The following is a 19,946-nucleotide window of genomic DNA, read 5'->3' on the forward strand; positions in this document are numbered from 1 at the left end:
AGACCATTTGTTTAGTGGCGATCTTTGATGTCCTGCTGTCGCTCCCATACTAACGATTTAAGTTTTTTTTTTACTACGATTTAATACATAGAGTTCTAAATGTATTACCTTATGATACTTAAACTTTTTTTGGAATGAGCTCTTTTCTATGTGCATCTTGGAGAGGGATCTGGGTGCATTTATCTGTAATTTCTTACAATACTTACAGCTAGACACACTTGAGGGCTGTCCTTTACAAACAAGGATGAATCATCAGCCAGCTGACTGAAAGATATTTATTTGCTGGTGACTAACAACCTGGAGATTAGTAGATTTAACATAAGAGTTGGGCAGTGAGTTAAAGATAAAGTGAAACATTGTTGATGACCCATATTTAATATCTGATAGAACAACTCATAAGAGGTAACATTTTATAATAATTATTTAACAGACTGACTGGGCCCCCAAGTTGTCCATGGAAATCAGGTCTTTATGGAGTTTTATAATTGTAATTAAACTTTGAGTCACACTTCAAGATAAGAAACGTGCTGAAAGTCTCCCATTCAGAGGATAAACCATCATTGTGACCCAATATATTATGTTATACGGTATTTCTGCGAAGACGTCACATTCTTGGCGGTTTCGGGGATATCGAAACTATCAAAGAGCCAATTCCTTGGAAATGGTCTGGTCGCGAAATTCACTTCTCCACACAAATCTGAGTGTAGCAGAGCAGTCGGGGGGAGGAATGTGTGTGTACACTAATAATTTATACAACACTGCAAAAAGGCCCGTAAGGGCACCAAATTCGACTACGCCACCCCTTATAAGGGGAACAGTCCCACAAGGACACAGGTTCGTTACCTAATGAGACTGAGCAAGAGACGAGGGCAAGAGAATAACACAATAAACCTTTATTATTACAGTTGTGCCGGATTAAGAATTTCAAAATGAATATAAAATCTTCCGTCACTTATAACAAAAAAAAAAAAACATACTTGAAATGACTAGGCCTCTCAGGGAGAAAGAAGAGAATACCCAACCCAGCTACAGCACAGTGTCAAGCCACACCACTCACACGTGTGAAAGGTACACATCAAACACAGCACCCAATGTAAAAGTCACCCTGGATAGGTACATCAATTACTTCCTTCCCATCAAAGACAACCCGCCCGGCACAAGTATATCAAAAGTAAATTTAAAACAACAAAAGAATTAAATACAAAGACAAAGTCAACATTACAAAACCAAAACAATAACAGAAATTCCTCTCAATTTGAATTAAATATACAATATAAATCAACAAAATAACAATAATCAATAATGAAACCCAAATAGCCCAGGTTCAGAGAGAGCAAAAGACATACTGATTAACAGTATGAGATGGTGTCAATTAACGATAGTTAGTACATACAGATTTACTGTCACTAATACAAATTTTGTACATGTAGATTTAATGATGCTTACTTCCATTCAGCCAGGACCAAGGGCAAACTAATAATAATATTGAATCACATCCATCAAATAAACAAACAAAATACACAGAGAGGAATATTAAGACAAATAACTACATTAGGGCGGTGCCAGCGATGACGCATAGGCAGGTAACCCGAACCCTGCCTTTATATAATTTATTTACTCGTCACGTGACTGGACAAGCAATTTATCTCATTCACTCTGCTACATGAGGTAAATCCCGAAGCCGTGTTTAATCTGAAGTGAGAAAGTAAGTCAATTATTACATTAATACGTCATCGTACTGCTGAATAACCGTGATTATTGTTTATAAAAAACGAATGTAACATTAATCAGGTCGAGTTTGTTTAAAAAGAAAAGGTTTTTTATTATTGTTTAGCTTTATTAGCTTAGCACAGGCTATTAAAATACATGTAGACATTAGAGAGCTTAATGTGATTTATTTAAAGTAAATAGCTCCATAATGACCTGACTGTAATGAAATGTATGGATTTAATGAAAAACACAACCTGGTGATTGTAATTGATGGAATCTGAATCTTAGCAGAATTTCACCTTAGAGAAGTTTATAGTGTAAAAACATATGAAGAAATCTGAATAAATTCATTATTATGAATGAATAAAGAGCTATGCAGTAGATATGGATGGTATGCGTATTTTGTTTTTTGCATTTTAAATCTTCAGATACCTCCAAAATGTGAACTTTTCCAGGTTCAGACTTTAAATTGCTCTTTTGTAAAACAGAAAATACAATTTCAGATACTACTGCAGTATAAATTCCATACACTGCTCTGGTTCAGACTTAATTGTATTTAAGCAGAGGTTTCAAGTCTGATTTCATGATTTCTAACTGCACAGACATGTCTCTGATCTGAGACACTTTTCTACATGTTCACATGTTGAATCGCGAGCAGCTGATGAGATGAGAAATTTCCCTGTGTTAGAAAATTAATCTAAACTTTGGCGTGTTTTCCAGTTAAGAATGGCTGAGGGTTATAAAGAAGAGGGAGAGAGGAGTGGACTGGACACGGACACCACTCAGATGGTGAGTTACACAAATGATTCCTCATTATCAAATGAAAATTATTTATTGATTAATATGTTGTTGCATCTGTAATATACAAGTTTCACTCATCTCAGTTTGTGGGTTTTTACATGTTGACAGAAAACCGAAAATCACAAACACAGCTTGAGATTTCGTTACAAATACAGGAAATACACAATGACCTGTGATACACCTAGGACCATCCTAGAGACACTTCAGACAAACTTCTATTTTAAAGCCATCTGTAAGAAAAAACAGAATGGGAGAAATAAGGAAATAGTCATCAGGAGAGAGCAGATGCAAAGAGCTGCTGTGACACCACATTTCCCCTGCTGTTTGCTCAATGACAACGAGCTTCTGGACCTCAAGTTCATCAGATCAGGTGAAAACAGCAATACAGCGAAGCCACCAAAATTCACTGTTCACCCACGTGAAAATCTGGTTTGTTTCTACATTCAGACCAGAGGTGATGAAAATATCCGCAGGCTGATGAAGAGTAATGAGCTGACAAGAACTGTGAATTACGTGTGTGTGTATGCAGTGAAGGGGGAGAAAGTGAAAGTGGCACTAAAGCGTGATGGGAGATTTAACGGTGTGATTTTCAGAAAAGGAGCTCTCTATGAGCAGCAAACTGAGAGCATCATGAATCTCTCTAATCTTGTTGATCATCTGGATGGAAAGCAGTTTCAGGTCAAAGTCTCTCCTCACCCGACAGGCAGCCAGGAGTAGAGCCAGGAGCTGAGTCAGGAGTCAGAAGAAATAGTGAAGGATGAAAAAAGTGAAGCTCCTGAAACTCATCAAGAAGAAAAACCAAACCAAAACTCCACCACCGCTCAAGAGAAAAAAACAGATGCACCACCGAAAGAAAAGAAGTGGATCCCAAAAAGGATCCCAAACACAGAGGAGATCCTGAAGCTCCTCCGAGAGCAGCATGGAGACTTGTTGAAGACGCTGAAAGAACGAGAGAATGTTGACGTGAAAAGGTTCTTCAGAGAAGAATATGATAAAAGCACTCAGAGGTTTTTTAGAGGTGAAGAACGTGAAGCGGTTGATGGATAGATCAGACTCTGTCTGCCAACTCCGCATTAATGATTCTGCTGTTGGATCCGGATTTCTGCTCTTTGACAGGTTTATCCTCACCAATGCACATGTTGCTGGAGACTTAGTCCCTCGTTCATCAAAACTGAAACAAAAACTAACAGCTGCGTTCCATTTTGAAGATTTGACCTCTGTAGGAATTGTGATACCAGTGGAGGAGAACACTGTTGCTTATTTGAAGGAAAAAGATGACATGGGGAACCATCTGGATTTTGCTTTGCTGGAACTGAGCAGGGATGTAAAACTTCCTGAATTGCTGAGTTTCTATAGCCCTCCACTGACCAGGGGTTCTGTCTGCATTATTGGACATCCAGGGGGCGGAGTAAAGCAAATGGACCCTTGTTTTATTATTGCAAAAGAGGACATTCCTCAAGCAGCAGAGACATACTTTAAAAAGAACCCAAACATTCATGTCTTTCATGTTATAACACAGCAGTGCTTGACTGAGGACAAGGAAATGCGTGAATCCAAAATCTTTTACAATTCCTGTTTCTTTCATGGATCATCTGGCTCTCCATTGTTTGACCAGCACTGCAACCTGATTGGTGTTCACACCGGTGGATATGTTTATGAAGGAGAAAGAAAGAAAACTAGGAGTGTGATGGAATATTCATTTCCACTGATTCACATTCTGGTGAATATCTTCATACAGTGCAGCAATAAGAAAAGATCTGATGTAGTTCAATACTTTGAGTCCCAAAGCAACATGAAATATGTTGTCCAAGTGGCAAAAGAACAGTTAGAGAGAAATTCACCACATTAATGACATACTGCGAGTTAGTACATCAAGTATTGAAATATCAAATGTGAGATTTGAGCATCAATAGGATGGGAAAAAAATCAATGATTTTCAACAAGTGATTCAGTTCTTCAACATCCAGAAATCACTGATTCCAGCCATCTTCTCCCTCACTGGGACTGCCTTCATCTTCAGCATTGTTCATTTTATATTTAATTGCTTTTGTCTCATGCTGCTGGTTCCTTTTTCTTGCTTGTCACTGGAGATAACCAGCACATATATATTGTAATGTTTTCTCTTTAATAACTGTAACATATTCATTCGTAATTTTTTAGCTGGTAGAGGTGAGAGGTTCAGAATTACAAATGTAATGAATTTTAAGAAAATCATGATTTTTTTTATTTGTTTCTCTATATTCATTATCCTGCATGATGCTTCTGTGTTTGATTCATTTATTACATCACTGTAATACAGAATAAGAAAATAAAATTTAAAATGAATCAGAGGATTTGCTACAGACAGGGTTCCCGCGGGGTCTTAAAAAGTCTTAAAAGCATTGAATTTATTAATTTGGAAATAATACCTTAAGTCTTTAAAAAGTCTTGAATTTTGATGTTTGGGTCTTAAAAATTGTGCTGTATGTAGCTTTTCCATATTGTAATTTTCCTCAAAAGTTTCATTTGTCAACCACGATTATTTTGATTAAATGACGTAGTATAAAAGAGTGGCGGAACCAATAATTGAGAACGCAACGCAGCCCCGGGTCACCGTACAAAATACTGCGAACACGCGATGTCTTCAGTAAAGGAAGATCACGCGCTACGACACCACAGCCATAGACTATAACACAACACAACAAGCAAAGGAGAACCGCGAGAAATCAATGAAAATCTCAGCATTCCACAGGAAAGGTTGACTGACGTAGTGTTAATTTCGTCAGACGAGACGAGACGAAATACAGTATGTTCGTCAACAACCTAAAATCTCTTCATTTTCGTCTATAATTGTCTCTGCTTTTTCATCAGCTGTTACGCCTTTAAAATATTCAGCACGAGTTCGCGGCTTCGCTGTTGCTCAAGTTACAGGTCCGTGAAGCGGATCCCGCTTATTACATTGCTACCTACCAAATAAATTGATAATTTGACACAAAATGATGATTTAAAAAGAAGTTTATTGATTTAAAAACAATTGTATTGTTTCCGCTAAAGAAAATAGTGCGCTCCGTCTCTACGGTTAGAATCCTGTTTTTCATGGCAACGGTGAGTTATAGTTCGCAGCGGTCTGTTATCAAGAAATAAAATAGTGTGCGCGTAGAAAGAATTCGTCCACACGCCGCTCAAAATAAATAAATAAATAAATAAATAAATAAAAACTCCTGAGCACAAGTCCACCCCTGGTCTAGTCAGACTTTTTGTGTTAAATTATATTTCCTGTCGCTGCGCAGGCTCTTTTATTGTATATGACAGCTTATGTGCCGATGACCGGTCTTTGCATTACGATTAAAAGCAGTATCAATAAAGTAAAAAATGTGATGTGCAGTCAAGTTCGAGTGTATGCACTGTTTAAACGAGTGTTCTCAACTTCTCACTGGTACTTTTGTGATTCGCGGCGTTTTGATAAGTTTTATAGCCTTGATATTGTTTCTTATTCAAAAGTGGTGACAGAAAAAACTCAGCACCCCCAACCTGAAACCTCTTCCCACCCCCCTGTCACAATCACTTTTTTTTCACATACAATTTTTTGACTAAAAATAGACTAAAATTAAAAGACTTTTAGTCGACTAAAACTTGACTAACAAAAAAAGATATGTGAATGACTAAATATGACTAAAACTAACAAGGACATTTGGCACAAGACTTAAGACTAAATTAAAAATAGGTGACGAAATTAACACTAGACTGACGCACGCAGTTATATTTTTAAAGTTTGTTTTTACGTTAGCTAGCTACCAATTTCATTCTGAGGTTATGGGGAAATGTAAATTTAATGAAGCGTGGCTGGATAAAAACTCTTTTCGTCATTGGTTAAAACCAGTGGACAACAATGTTTTTGAGGCCTTTTGCACCATATGCAAAAAAAGGATTCAGCTAGGTACAATGGGAATGAAGGCATTAGAGTCTCATGCCAAGTCGTCCAAGCACATTAACGCTCTCAATGGACAAAAACATTGACAAAAACAAAAAAAAACTCCTTCCATAGCCTGCATGTTTCAACCAACTAATGTTAGCCAGCTATCTGCTAATGTGCCTGAAGTGGCAACAGGAGCTAATGTTAGCCAGCTTGCTGCTAGCGCTGCAGACCCTCCAGCTATGGCCGCAACTAGAGTGGATCTGCGCACAGCTTTTGGGTCCACACCAACACTGACCTGATCTCCAGGTCCAACCTCTTGCGGAGAGGCCATAAGGAGAAGTTGACGGAGCTGGCTGTCCTTGATAAAGACATTGCTGCCCTGAGTGAAGAGCTAAGGAGTTGACTGTGTTTCTTAATTTAATTAAATTTATTGTTGAGTTCTGATTTTCGATGTTTATTGTTCAGGGGTCTCTCAGTTCCCCATATTCCCAGCACGGAATAAGTAGCTAGCTCATGTTAAAAAACAACCTAACGTTGTTCAGCAAACTTTCTTGTGGCCTACTGAAATGTTTTTATTTTTCACACTGCTTGGCTTATCTTTTACCCATTCCACATTTGAAAAATAAATGAACACAAGTTCAAGGATTTTGTTTTTCTTTGCTGGTAGGGACGTGAAATAGGTATTAATTTTTTATATAAATGGTTTTAAAAAGGTCTTAAAAAGACTTGAATTTAGGGAATTTAGAGGAAACCTGTAGGACCCCTGTACAGAGGGTCTGATACATGTTTTGGGTTTTCATAATAACTGTAATAAGTCTGTCTGTGTTTTACCCTGTTTCTGTCTGCCCTGCTGTTAATTGTTTGCTCCGCCCACTCATTGGTTACCATGGACACTAATTGAACTCCATCTCTCCCTCAGGTGTGTTGTCTTAGTCTCTGATTGTCTCTGCGCTGTGATTGGTTCCTGTTTGTTATATCTACTCTGTTTGTTCACTTCCCTGGTGTTGGTCGTTGTTGCGTGTTGTATGTTTGTGTCTATGTTCCTGTTTCCTGTCTGCCCTGTTTTGTGTTAGGATTAATTAAAAACTGTAAACTGCATTTGGATCCACACTTGCCTTTGTCTCACCGTGACAATAACAAACAACATCTTTAAGGACAAATGAACCACCTTTATGGGGCTAAAAAGAAAAATCAAGACAAAGTAATCAAGACAAAGTCTATTTTTAATGCTATTTTTTGTTTTTCCACAAGGTCACAAAATGAGCAAGTCTCATCAATGTCAGAATATTTTGAAATGAAGGAGATAACTTCGATTTCGATTAGATTTTATGAATAATTTTAAAATGGACTTCCCTAACCTTGTTCGATATACAAACCCTGGTCAGTAAGAGCCAGGTTCTTCTCTAGACTATATCTGATATAAAGGAATCCCTGTAGAATTTACCTCAGAGTAATCTTCCTTTTAATTTGAAAAAGTTTACGAATATGTCTGTTGTTGTATTTCCTGTCTAAAATAAAAATAGCACCCAAAAGCAAATCAGGACACATAAACATTGCCCTTATTAAATATTAGGTCATTTTTGGCTAATTGAATTAAACCTACTGGGATATCTCCTACCAAGGTTTTCTATTGTCAGTGGAACTGTGAAGTCATGGAGGTTCATAAACTGCACATAAGTTAAGATATTACCAGAATCATCAAACACAGACAGAATACTATTAAAATAGTTGTTAAACCATTTAGGGGGAAAGGGGACTTATTTCCAACTTGGGACTCAACAAAAATATTTCCAGTTATATCAGCATTGTTGTCTACAGTGCTAAGTGCTGTTTTGCAATAAAGCCAAAAGGTGCTTTACTGCCACCTACTGGACTTGGGTATAAATGAGTGTGAAGCTTTTATAACCGGTGTTGCTGCGTCTGAGTGTTGCCTGGTAACCGTTCTGTTTAGATGGCCTCAGCTTTAACCACTGCTACTTAGAGCCAGTGGCAGAACTAGAGTTTTATACAATGGGTGGCCAGAGGGTGGCCAAGGCAACCTTAGGGGGTCCACAGACTATGACACAAATTACCCTAACAAGGAGCATGGATGAATCCCATAATTGCTCATTAGAGGTATAATATATCTCTCATAATCTCATTTCACTTCTTTTGATAGGTGAACTGAGATGTCAATCAGCATCAAACTTTCAAAATGCATTGTAATTAATAAAAATCAATGTTTACAAGCTGTCCAATGAATAACTAGAATGTTCCACAGAGAAGCATGTCTCATGTGTGTGTTGTGTCTCTTAGAATTTGTGTTAACATAAAACTAAGGCAGTGTCACTTTGTTTTAGAAAACTGTTCTGCATTTCAGCTTTTTTTCGGCCAGTAGGATTAATGGTGTTGTTAGCAGAACAGCACAAAATCATAAACCGATTAGAAATACAGGACGGGAAACTCATGTTCATGTTCAGAATCCGCCATTGCAGTGTACATTCAGAATGGAAATTTTCTAAACCGTTTAATCATCCCTCCAGCTTTAGAGGATAACGTGGCTTCATAAACATGTAAAATACTGTTCACTCTGAGCCACGGACATCCAGTGGGTTTGACCTCTGTGTCTTGAACAAAAAGAAGGTCGGCAACAATAACTTGATGACAACAAATAACACCTTTTCCTGTTGATCTGCTGCCCTGTTCCTCTCATTCCAGCTTAGAGACGTTACAGTTACACCAGGATCGTTCTTAGTAATTAATAAAAATCAGATTTCCTCCAAATTCGTAGGTTAATGTAGGTTAATGAGACACACAAACACACAGAAATCCACACAGTCTATAAACTATTTATTAATGCAAAGCAGTATGATTCTAGCAAGTGTGTAATTACATTTACTGCATCAGCAGAAGCACTTCATGGTTTTCAAAAACTTAACCTAATGCTAATTCACTCAGAGTCTAATCACAAAAGTGCTCTAGAACCCTGTTAGAGATGAGTTAGTGAAGCAGGAAATGACCGGTTGAGCACTAGGTGATGAACACAGTTCAGAGTAGAAGCCGTCAATGTGCATGTTGGGAACTTCTTTTAGGGATGTGGGCTGTGGTTTTGCTTTGTAGCTAAAGTCAGTGCTTTAAATCTACACAGAGCCAGAAATAATGTGGTGCTGGAGAACTCGATGTAGAAGGAAGCTCGGCTGCTGTTACATCACATAAAAACTTTTAAAAAAATAGTACAGTATAAGAGGAAATGAAAATTCTCTGCACTGTGTAAATTTAATGCATATTAGCAAGATAACTGCTAATAACTAATATCTATCATGCTAATAATGAATAACTCTCAAAACTACTGAATTTAAAAGAGTGGAATCATTTTCTGTACTTTGCTCCACAGTTACTCAGCTCCTGGTGATGTGTTAGATGTTATTTCATTTGCTGGATGTTCCACTGAAGAACTCTGCTGGATCTCCAAAATTCTGGAAAAGTCCTGCAGAAAAAAGGAAAAAAAAGCCTGTGATGCTTCAGAAGTGTTGATTGCACTGTTCCTCACATAGTTCAGTGTTAGATGATTTGGTGTCAGTGTCACCTTCAGGAGGAACCTACTGACTCAAGACTGTACAAAACAGCACATACAGTAAAGCGTGTGTATATTATTGTTCTTTCTGCATGGTGTGTGTGTGTGTGTGTGTGTGCGTGTGTGTGAGTAAATGTTGACACAATGGTCCCCATAATTGTCTCAATTCAATTACACTTCATTTTGCACTTTTTCTTTTTACTAGAAACATTCAGAAACTAAAGAAATGTTTTGTTTCAGTGACATTCCTAATGAATATAGTTTGACTGATGTGAGTGACAGGAGATGCCAGCTCCATGTGGTCTTTGCATCAATACAACATTTGTCAGACTGTGTATTTATAATCACACCCTCTAGTGTCACCCATATGAGGATAAGGTTCCCCTTTGAGTCTGGTTCCTCTCAAGGCTTCTTCCTTTACCATCTAAGGGAGTTTTTCCTCCCCACTGCTGCCTGAGTCACCTCAGACTTGTTCATTGGGGATAAATACATACACATTTAAATATATCTAATATTAATCTAAAATATAATAATATTAATCTTATATTTATTTATATCTAATCTTTATATGGAGGGGGGCACGGTGGCTTAGTGATTAGCACGTTCGCCTCACACCTCCAGGGTTGGGGTTTGATTCCCGCCTCCACCTTGTGTGTGTTGAGTTTGCATGTTCTCCCCGCGCCTCGGGGGTTTCCTCCGGGTACTCCGGTTTCCTCCCCGGTCCAAAGACATGCATGGTAGGTTGATTGGCATCTCTGGAAAATTGTCCATGGTGAGTGAATGAGAGTGTGTGTGCCCTGCGATGGGTTGGCACTCCATCCATGCCTCAATGCCTGATGACGCCTGAGATAGGCACAGGCTCCCCGTGACCCGAAAAGTTTGGATAGAAAATGAATGAATGAATGAATGAATGAATGAATAATCTTTATATGTCAATTGTAAAAATATACTGTACAAATCAATTTGAATGGAATTGAATTGATGTTCATAATATAGTGATTTAAGGATCGTAAAGTTTTACAACACCCACAACTTCTGTCAATCATTTTACACTGACGTCACCTGCCTTGTCTCACATGATGATGATTGTCGACTGATCTTTTGCTGTATTTTTTGTCCTGTTGTTAAAAGTCTTCTGTCCACAATGTGTAAACGACAGTAAAAGTCCTTTAAACATTTACTTGTGCATTCTCCGTCTCGGTCTCATTTTTATTAGCAGACCAATTCTGTTAGTCTTGTCCGTTTGTATGCAGTTTAGCATAAATCCCTGTATTGTTACAATTCTTATGACCTTGTTTACCATTTTACATGTGATTTGAACATATGGGTGTGTGTTTGTGTGTGTGTTTGTGTGTGTGTGTGTGTGTGTGTGTGTGTGTGTGTGTGTGTGTGTGTGTGTGTGTGTGTGTGTGTGTGTGCGTGTGTGTAAACACTCACTGCCAACAGGTACTGCGATGAGTCCATCAACTCTTGAAGAACAGACTGCTGCGCTAGCAAAGGAAAGGGGATCTTGTCTTCTGGCTTAAAGCCGAGGCTTTGAAATATATCCTCCAGATCCTACACACACACACAAAGGAACATAATAGTTACAGAATGGGAGATTATTACATGTAAATATGGAAAGATTCATGTTCTTTTAGATTAAGCAAAAGCACGGCACCTCTGTGTTTTGAGCATTGGTGTGCTGTTGTGATGAGATCTGAGCTTCTCTTTGTTTAGCAACTGTGAGTACATCATCCACTGACACATCACCTTCATCGCCCTCAAACACCCCTGCCTCTTCATCATCACACACATAGGACTGTAACACACACACACACACACACACACACACACACACACACTAACAATATTATGGTTTAACCACACAGTTGTGAAAAAAGTGTTTCATATGGGTTCATTGGATTTGTTTAGATAATTAACAGTCTCTCAACTCAACCCAACCTTTACATTCTTCCGCATTCACAGTACACAAAAGAATGAAATGCCGTTACTACGGACCAAGGTGCATAGGTAGTGAAGTAGAATTTAAACAGTAAAGAATAAATAGTAAACATAAATTAGCCGTAAACATTTACCATCCTAGAGTTATGGTATGTGAAGTATGAGGTAGATGTGAGGTATGAGGTCAATGTAGTAAGAATGTAGATTAAAGGGCAAATGCACAGTCAGAGGTGACTGTGTGCAGATGTGTGCAAATGTCCCTGAATGCAAATGTCAGCAGATGTGTTACTTGACCAGTGTGCATTTTAGTACACAATAAACACACTCTGACAGCTTAGGGAAAGAAGCGAACAGATTGTGGTGGGATGCATCCTTCATAATGGCAGAGGATCTACATATGCATCGTGCCTGGAAGGTGTCCTGGATAGAGGGGAGAGAGACACCTATAATCCTCTCAGCTGTCCTCACTATGTGCTATAGGGTCTTGTGTTCTATGGTTTTGCAGTTTTCATACCACACAGTGTTGCATCTTTCCAGGACACTTACCACCTGTAGAAGGCGGTAAGGATGGGTAGTGGGAGGCTGGCTTTCTTTAGTCTTCACAGGAGATGAAGACGTGGTTGTGCCCTCTTCACTGTGAAGATGTATTAGTACTCCAGCTGAGGTCCTCAGAAATGTGGTACTACTGATTCTCTCCTCTATGGAGCGGCCAATGCGCAGGGGAGGGTGGACAGCCGCCCCTTTCCGGAAGTCAACAACAATCTCCTTTGTCTTGTTTAAATTTAGAGACATATTGTTGTCATGACACCAGCTCACCAGTTGTTCCACCTCCTCTCTGTATGGTGTCATTTTTGTTGAGTCCCAATACTCTTGTGTCATCACCAAACTTGATGTTGAGGTTGGATTCTGACTTTGCCACGCAGTCGTGGGTGAGCAGCGTGAACAGCAGAGGGCTGAGCACACAGCATTGTGGGGCACCTGCACCTGTCCTCACTGTGATGGTGCCTGATGTTCTGTTGCCAATGCACACTGCCTGTGGTATTTCTGTCAAGACGTATACAATCCAGTTACAGTGTGGAGTGTTAAGGCTTGAGGTTTGTGTGTTGAGGTTTCCTCACCAGTTGTTGGGGGATGATTGTGTTGCATGCCTAGCTGAAGTCAATGTGAGGACACCTGCCAGCTGAACAGCACAGTCCCTGAGCACTCTCCCTGGTATGTTACCTGGAACAGCAGCTTTCCATTGTTTGACTCTGGATAGTGTCCTCCTCACGTCCGATGTGGCCAGGCAGGGCACCTGCTCCTTAGGGGTAGGCATGGACTTGCATGCTCGATTGTCAAAGGAAATAACCAGAAGCAATTGGCAACTTTACTTCAAGGGTTCTTTAGCGCTCCAGAAAATATTGATTCAGGCGTGTGATACTCATGCTGTTGTAAACCACATACACAACACCAACTCAGCAGCAGTTTCAAAGATGCATACATGTGGCGTTTAAAAAAATTAAGACAGGATGAGTGTGAATGTAGCACCAAATACTGTATAAGAGAAAAGAAAGACATGTTAGAAATGGCTATTACTTTTTCATATCTTGTATCACGTCAGGATGTGTATTGTTTCATGTAATTTTTAAATAATTTTTATCACAAAGCTCAATTCTGAATTCAATAAACAGTATGAAATCTCTCTCTCTCTCTCTCTCTCTCTCTCTCTCTCTCTAGGTATAGTTATCTCTCCAACTCGGTATCTCGCACTCGCATCTTTGACGATGTGTGAAAAACAGCAAGGGATCATTGTTGAGAAAGAGGGAGACACCAATCTTGCACTACTTCACTTTATGAAGAGAAATTGTGTGTGTGTGTGTGTGTTTGTGTTGGGAGGTTCTCACAGTTTTAGTAACCATAGTGACTGTAGTTAATACAGAATTCTAAAGGATTGAGAATATTAAATATTTAGCTAGCGAGAGTGATCTTCTGTCTGTTTATGTCAGACCCAAAGCTGTGAATAAACGTGTGTGCTAATGATCTAACAGAGTGCTAAAAGAGTGGTAACAGAGTGCTAACAGATCGGTAACAGCGCTCAGTTAGCTGCTGGGGAAAAACCATTACACACGTAATGAATAATGTGACATTTTTGGGGGTTTGGTTACACACTGTGACTTTCTTTTGTTTTTGTGAACTTTTCACCCAGGTGTACCCTGACTTCACTGCTGCTGCCCATGTGCTTATTTCATTAGTGATGAACGTAGGCTCCTTGTGCAGCAGAAATTTCAATGATATTCAGACTGGAACTGACCCCAAACACTCGCATCTCTGTGCACAGCAACATGGCATCACTTTATCCCTCCTGTTTGGTTCTTTGTGTCTAACAGGGGAAGATGGTTTTATCTCCTTCTCGTGCATCTTTTAAACATTTTGTTCTCACTGGGTTCTTTGTCTAACTGAAATATTTAATTTGAAATGTTTTGCTGTTATTTTTGCTTTTGAAGGACCTCACAAATAAACAGATGTTTCAGGTGATGTGTATTTTAATCCTCTGACTCTTCACTTAATCTCATTCACACACATAAGCAAAAGAATCAAAGAGACATCAGTTTTACTGATGTGCCCTTACAGGCACAGTTCAGGATTTCAGGTTCAGTATTAAAGCCATGTTAGAAACTGAACTTTAGCAGTTCAAGATTTCAAGATTTGTAAACACCAATAAAATACTGTAAGAAATAAAAAAAAAAATGTGTGAAAATAAAACGATGAGGGTGACGTCCTTAATGAAGAGTCAGTAAGAACCCAGGACAAATCATGCTCAAGCATTTTATACTGTTTTCCCTTTTTTGTAGTTTAAATGGGGTTTCCCTTTGGATGTGTATTGAGCGTAAGAACTGAGTGTCTCCCAAATGTCTGGGATTCACCTTGTTGTCTAGCCTGATAGTCTTTAACTGTTAATCATGGTCACGTACACCTTGGTTTGGTATTGTTACAATTGTTATCAACCAAATGGAGACTTTAAATGGTAATCACAGTCACAGACCATTTGTTTAGTGGCGATCCTTGATGCCCCATACTAATGAATAAACGAATGAATAAATGAATGAACTTAATCAAGTTTATTCATTTAGAGTTCTAAATGTATTACCTTATGATACTTAAACCTTTTTTGGAATGAGCTCTTTTTGATGAGTATCTTGAAGAGGAATCTGGGTGCATTTATCTGTAATTTCTTACAATACTTACAGCTAGAGACACTTGAGGGCTGTCCTTTACAAACAAGGATGAATCATCAGCCAGCTGACTGAAAGATATTTATTTATTTGCTGGTGACTTTAACAACCTGGAGATTAGTAGATTTAATATAAGAGTTGGGCAGTGAGTTAAAGATAAAGTGAAACATTATTGTTGATGACCCATATTTAATATTTAATACCTGATAGAACAACTCATAAGAGGTAACATTTTATAATTATTATTTAACAGACTGACTGGGCCCCAATTTGTCCATGGAAATCAAGTCTTTATGAAGTTTTAGAATTGTAATTAAACTTTGAGTCACACTTCAAGGTAAGAAGCTCGCTGAAAGTCTCCCATTCAGAGGATAAACCATCATTGTGACCCAATATATCATGTTATACGGTACTTCTGCGATGACGTCACATTCTTGGCGGTTTTGGGGATATCGAAACTATCAAAGAGCCAATCAGATTAAAGTATTTTTGGCGAATTCCTCGAAAACGTCTGGGCGCGAAATTCACTTCTCACACAAATCTGAGGTAAATCCCGAAGCCGTGTTTAATCTGAAGTGAGAAAGTAAGTCAATTATTACATTAATACTTCACCGTACTGCTGAATAACCGTGATTATTGTTTATAAAAAACGAATGTAACATTAATCAGGTCGAGTTTGTTTAAAAATAAAAGGGTTTTTATTAGCTTCATTAGCTTAGCACAGGCTACTAAAATACATGTAGATTAGACAATAGACAGCTTAGTGTGTTTTATTTAAAGTAAATAGCTCCATAATGACCTGACTGTAATGAAATGTATGGATTTAATGAAAAACACAACCTGGTGATTTTAATTGATGGAATTTCACCTTAGAGAAGTTTATAGTGTAAAAACATCTGAATTAATTTATTATTATGAATGATTAAAGAGATATGCAGTAGATATGGATGGTTTGTGTGTGTATGTGTGTGTGTGTATGTGTGTATGTGTGTGTGTGTGTGTTTGTTTTTTGTTTTTTGAATTTTAAATCTTTAGTTACCTCCAAAATGTGAACTTTTCCAGGTTCAGACTTTAAATTGCTCTTTTGTAAAACAGAAAATACAATTTCAGATACTACTGCAGTATAAATTCCATACACTGCTCTGGTTCAGATTTAATTGTATTTAAGCAGAGGTTTCTAGTCTGATTTCATGATTTCTAACTGCATAGACATGTCTCTGATCTGAGACACTTTTCTACATGTTCACATGTTGAATCATGAGCAGCTGATGAGATCACAAAATGTGGTGTCAGATTTCAGCTCATTTATTACAGAAGATTTTACTACCAAGAGAAAGCCAAAAGACATTAAAAATGTCACATCTGCAGAAAATGAAGGTCAGTAATTTCTCTGTGTTAGAAAATGAATCTAAACTTTGGCGTGTTTTCCAGTTAAGAATGGCTAAGTGTTATAAAGAAGAGGGAGAGAGGAGTGGACTGGACACGGACACCACTCAGATGGTGAGTTACACAAATGATTCATCATTATTAAATAAAACGTATTTATTGATTAATATATTGAAACAGTAATATACAAGTTTCACTCTTCTCATTTTGTGTGTTTTACATGTTGACAGAAAACAGAAAATCACAAACACAGCTTTAGATACTGTTACGAATCCAAGAACTACACAGTGACCTGTAATACCCCTAAGAGCATCCTAGAGACACTTCAGACCGACTCCTCATTTAAAGGCATCTATAAGGAAATACAGAAGAAAATTAAGCAGGAAATAGTCATCAGGAGAGAGGAGATGCCCAGAGCTGCTGTGACACCACATTTCCCCTGCTGTTTGCTCAACCACAACGAGCTTCTGGACCTCGAGTTCATCACATCTGGTGGAAACAGCGATTCAGTGAATCCACCAAAAATCGCTGTTAACTCGCAGGAAAATCTGGCTTGTTTCTACATTCAGACCAGGGGTGGTAAAAATATCCGCAAGGTGATGGAGAATAATGAGCTGAAAAGCACTGTGGATTATGTGTGTGTGTATGCAGTGAAAGGGGAAAAAGTGAAAATGGCACTAAAGCGTGATGGGAGATTTACCGATGCGGTTGTCAAAAAAGGAGCTCTATATGAGCAGGAAAACAAGAACATCACAAATCTCTCTAATCTTGTTGATCATCTGGATGGAAAGCAGTTTCAGGTCATTGTCTCTCGTCACCCGACAGGCAGCCAGGAGTCGAGCCAGGACCTGAGTCAGGAGTCAGAAGAAACAGTGAAGGTTGAAAAAAGTGAAGCTCCTGAAACCCCTCAAGAAGAAAAACCAAACCAAAACTCCACCTCCGCTCAAGAGAAGAAAACAGACACACCACCGAAAGAAAAGAAGTGGAGAAAATTCCCAGACACAAAAGAGATCTCAAACACAGAGGAGATCCTGAAGCTCCTGCGAGAGCAGCATGGAGACTTGTTGAAGACGCTGAATTTGCGAAAGAATGTTGATGTGAAAAGGTACTTCAGAGAGGAGTATAATAAAAGCATTCAGAGCTTTTCGGAGGTGAAGAAGGTGAAGCAGTTGATGGAAAGATCAAACTCTGTCTGCCAAATTCGCATTAATAATTCTGCTGTTGGATCCGGATTTCTGCTCTTTAACAATTTTATCCTCACCAACGCACATGTTGTTGGAGACTCTTGTTCTGAACCGAAACAGAAACTAACAGCTGTGTTCCATTTTGAAGATTTATCCTCTGTAGTAAACGTGATACCAGTGAACGAGAACCCTGTTGTTTATATGAAGGAATACGATGACATGGGGAACTATCTGGATTTTGCTTTGTTGGAACTGAGCAGTGATGTAAATCTCCCTGGACTGCTGAGGTTCTATAGCCCTCCATCTATTAGGGGTCCTGTCTGCATTATTGGACACCCAGAGGGCAATGTCAAGCAAATGGACCCTTCTTTTATTTTTGCAAAAGAGGACACTCATGTCCTTCATGTTATAACACAGCTGTGCTTGGCTGAGGACAAGGATATCCGTAAATCAAAAATCTTTTACAATACCTGTTTCTCTCATGGATCATCTGGCTCTCCACTGTTTGACGAGCACTGCAACCTCATTGGTGTTCACACCGGTGGATATGCTTATGAAGAGGAAAGAAAGAAAAAAAAGGTGATAGAATTTTCAATTTCACTGCTTCAAATTCTGGTGAATATCTTCATAAAGTGCAATGAGAAAAGATCTGATGTAGTTCAGTACTTTGAGTCCCAAAACAACATGAAATATGTCATTGACAAAGCAAAGGAAAAGCTAGAGAGAATTCCTCAGCCCATGGAGACTTCATAATGATCATGGCATCATTAACCACAATAATGTGGGATTTGCACATCAAAAGGATGGGAAAAAATCAATGATTTTCAACAAGTGATTCAGTTCTTCAACATCCAGAAATCACTGATTCCAGCCATCTTCTCCCTCACTGGGACTGCCTTCATCTTCAGCATGGTTCATTTTATATTTAGTTGCTTTTGTCTCATGCTGATGTTTCCTCTCTTTTCTTGCTTGTCACTGGAGATAACCAGCACATATATATTGTAATGTTTTCTCTTTAATAACTGTAACATATTCATTCGTATTTTTTTTTAACTGGTAGAGGTGAGAGGTTCAGAATTACAAATGTAATGAATTTGAATAAAATCATGATTTTTTTTATTTTTCTATATATTCATTATCCTGCATGATTCTTTTGTGTTTGATTAATTTATTCCATCACTGTAATACAGAATAAGAAAATAATATTTAAAATGAATCAGAGGGTCTGCTGATGCTGTTCTTTGATTATTTGATGAGACTAAATGTAGATGTTTGTGTCTCCTCCATGTTGTTAGCATGGGACTGTGTTATTTAAGTTTCTGCTCACCACAATGTTCATGGCATCATATAAAACACTTTTAGCGACACTTTCAAAGCCCCATTAAATGACTCACAAACACACCTCTGGCCTCATCAGCATCATTGCACCATTGATGACAGTTTGTAATAAATTCTACAGTGTTTTTTTTATGGAGAAAAACAAACATGAATTTGCGCATATACAGACATAAAAAATCACAATATCAAGTTTAACATAATTCATAAAGCGTCAACCTTTTTTCCTTTTTTTGTTATTTATAAGTTTAAGAAACGAAATTAGAAAGTTCAAGAAAAAAAAGAAAAACACAAAGAGGATGCCACTTTTTGCTTGTTGATAATGAACTTTGCATAGAAAATTAAGAAATTGACAACATATTCATGAGATACATGTTTTGGGTTTTCATAATAATAAACAACACCTTTAAGGACAAATGAACCACATTTATGGGGCTAAAAATATAAGAACTTAAATCAACACAAAACCTATTATTAATGCTACAATAAAAAAAAACATGTAGCTGTTTTTCCACAAGGCCACAAGATGAGCAAGTCTCATCAATGTCAGAATATTTTGAAATGAAGGAGTTAATGTGGTTTTATGAAGAATTTTAAAATGGACTTCCCTAACCTTGTTCGATATACAAACCCTGGTCAGTAAGAGCCAGGTTCTTCTCCAGACTGTATCTGATATAAAGAGATCCCAGTAGAATTAACCTCTCGAGTAATCTTTATTTTTATTTGAAAAAGTTTACAAATATGTCTGTTGTTGCATTTCCTGTCTAAAATAAAAAATACCACCCAAAAGCAAATCAGGACACATAAACATTGCCCTTATTAAATATTAGGTAATTTTTAGCTAATTGGATTAAACCTACTGGGATATCTTCTACCAAGGTTTTCTATTCTGTCAGTGAAACTGGGAAGCCATGGAGGTTCATAAA

General features: G+C 38.1%; 4 protein-coding genes across 5 annotated transcripts in view; all 4 read left to right on the top strand.

Moving 5' to 3' along the window:
- The window catches only part of lmbrd2a (LMBR1 domain containing 2a), a 52,868-nt gene that overhangs the window by 11,796 nt on the left and 21,126 nt on the right, over positions 1-19,946 (top strand). The window contains exon 18 of one of the 2 annotated variants that reach the window (XM_060883439.1): positions 13,620-14,417. The exons of the other annotated variant lie outside the window; for it this stretch is intronic. Within the exon in view, the coding sequence (XP_060739422.1) occupies positions 13,620-13,674 (55 nt within the window). The 3' untranslated portion in view covers positions 13,675-14,417. Of the gene's footprint in view, positions 1-13,619; positions 14,418-19,946 lie in introns of those variants that run through there. 2 annotated transcript variants of the gene reach the window in all.
- LOC132854821 (serine protease FAM111A-like) lies at positions 1,680-3,228 on the top strand. Its single transcript, XM_060883446.1, has 3 exons — positions 1,680-1,705; positions 2,431-2,499; positions 2,620-3,228. The coding sequence occupies exons 2-3, from the start codon at positions 2,437-2,439 to the stop codon at positions 3,226-3,228; spliced, it is 672 nt and encodes a 223-aa protein (XP_060739429.1). The 5' UTR covers positions 1,680-1,705; positions 2,431-2,436.
- Positions 3,353-4,836, top strand: LOC132854820 (serine protease FAM111A-like). The gene has a single exon (XM_060883444.1). It carries the CDS (start codon positions 3,500-3,502, stop codon positions 4,358-4,360), a length of 861 nt encoding a protein of 286 aa, XP_060739427.1. The 5' UTR covers positions 3,353-3,499; the 3' UTR covers positions 4,361-4,836.
- On the top strand, positions 15,599-19,099 carry LOC132855351 (serine protease FAM111A-like). The gene is made up of 3 exons (XM_060884235.1): positions 15,599-15,698; positions 16,547-16,615; positions 16,732-19,099. Exons 2-3 carry the CDS (start codon positions 16,553-16,555, stop codon positions 18,436-18,438), a joined length of 1,770 nt encoding a protein of 589 aa, XP_060740218.1. The 5' UTR covers positions 15,599-15,698; positions 16,547-16,552; the 3' UTR covers positions 18,439-19,099.

This window comes from Tachysurus vachellii, chromosome 12, assembly GCF_030014155.1.
Source record: "Tachysurus vachellii isolate PV-2020 chromosome 12, HZAU_Pvac_v1, whole genome shotgun sequence".
Taxonomy (NCBI): Eukaryota; Metazoa; Chordata; class Actinopteri; order Siluriformes; family Bagridae; genus Tachysurus; species Tachysurus vachellii.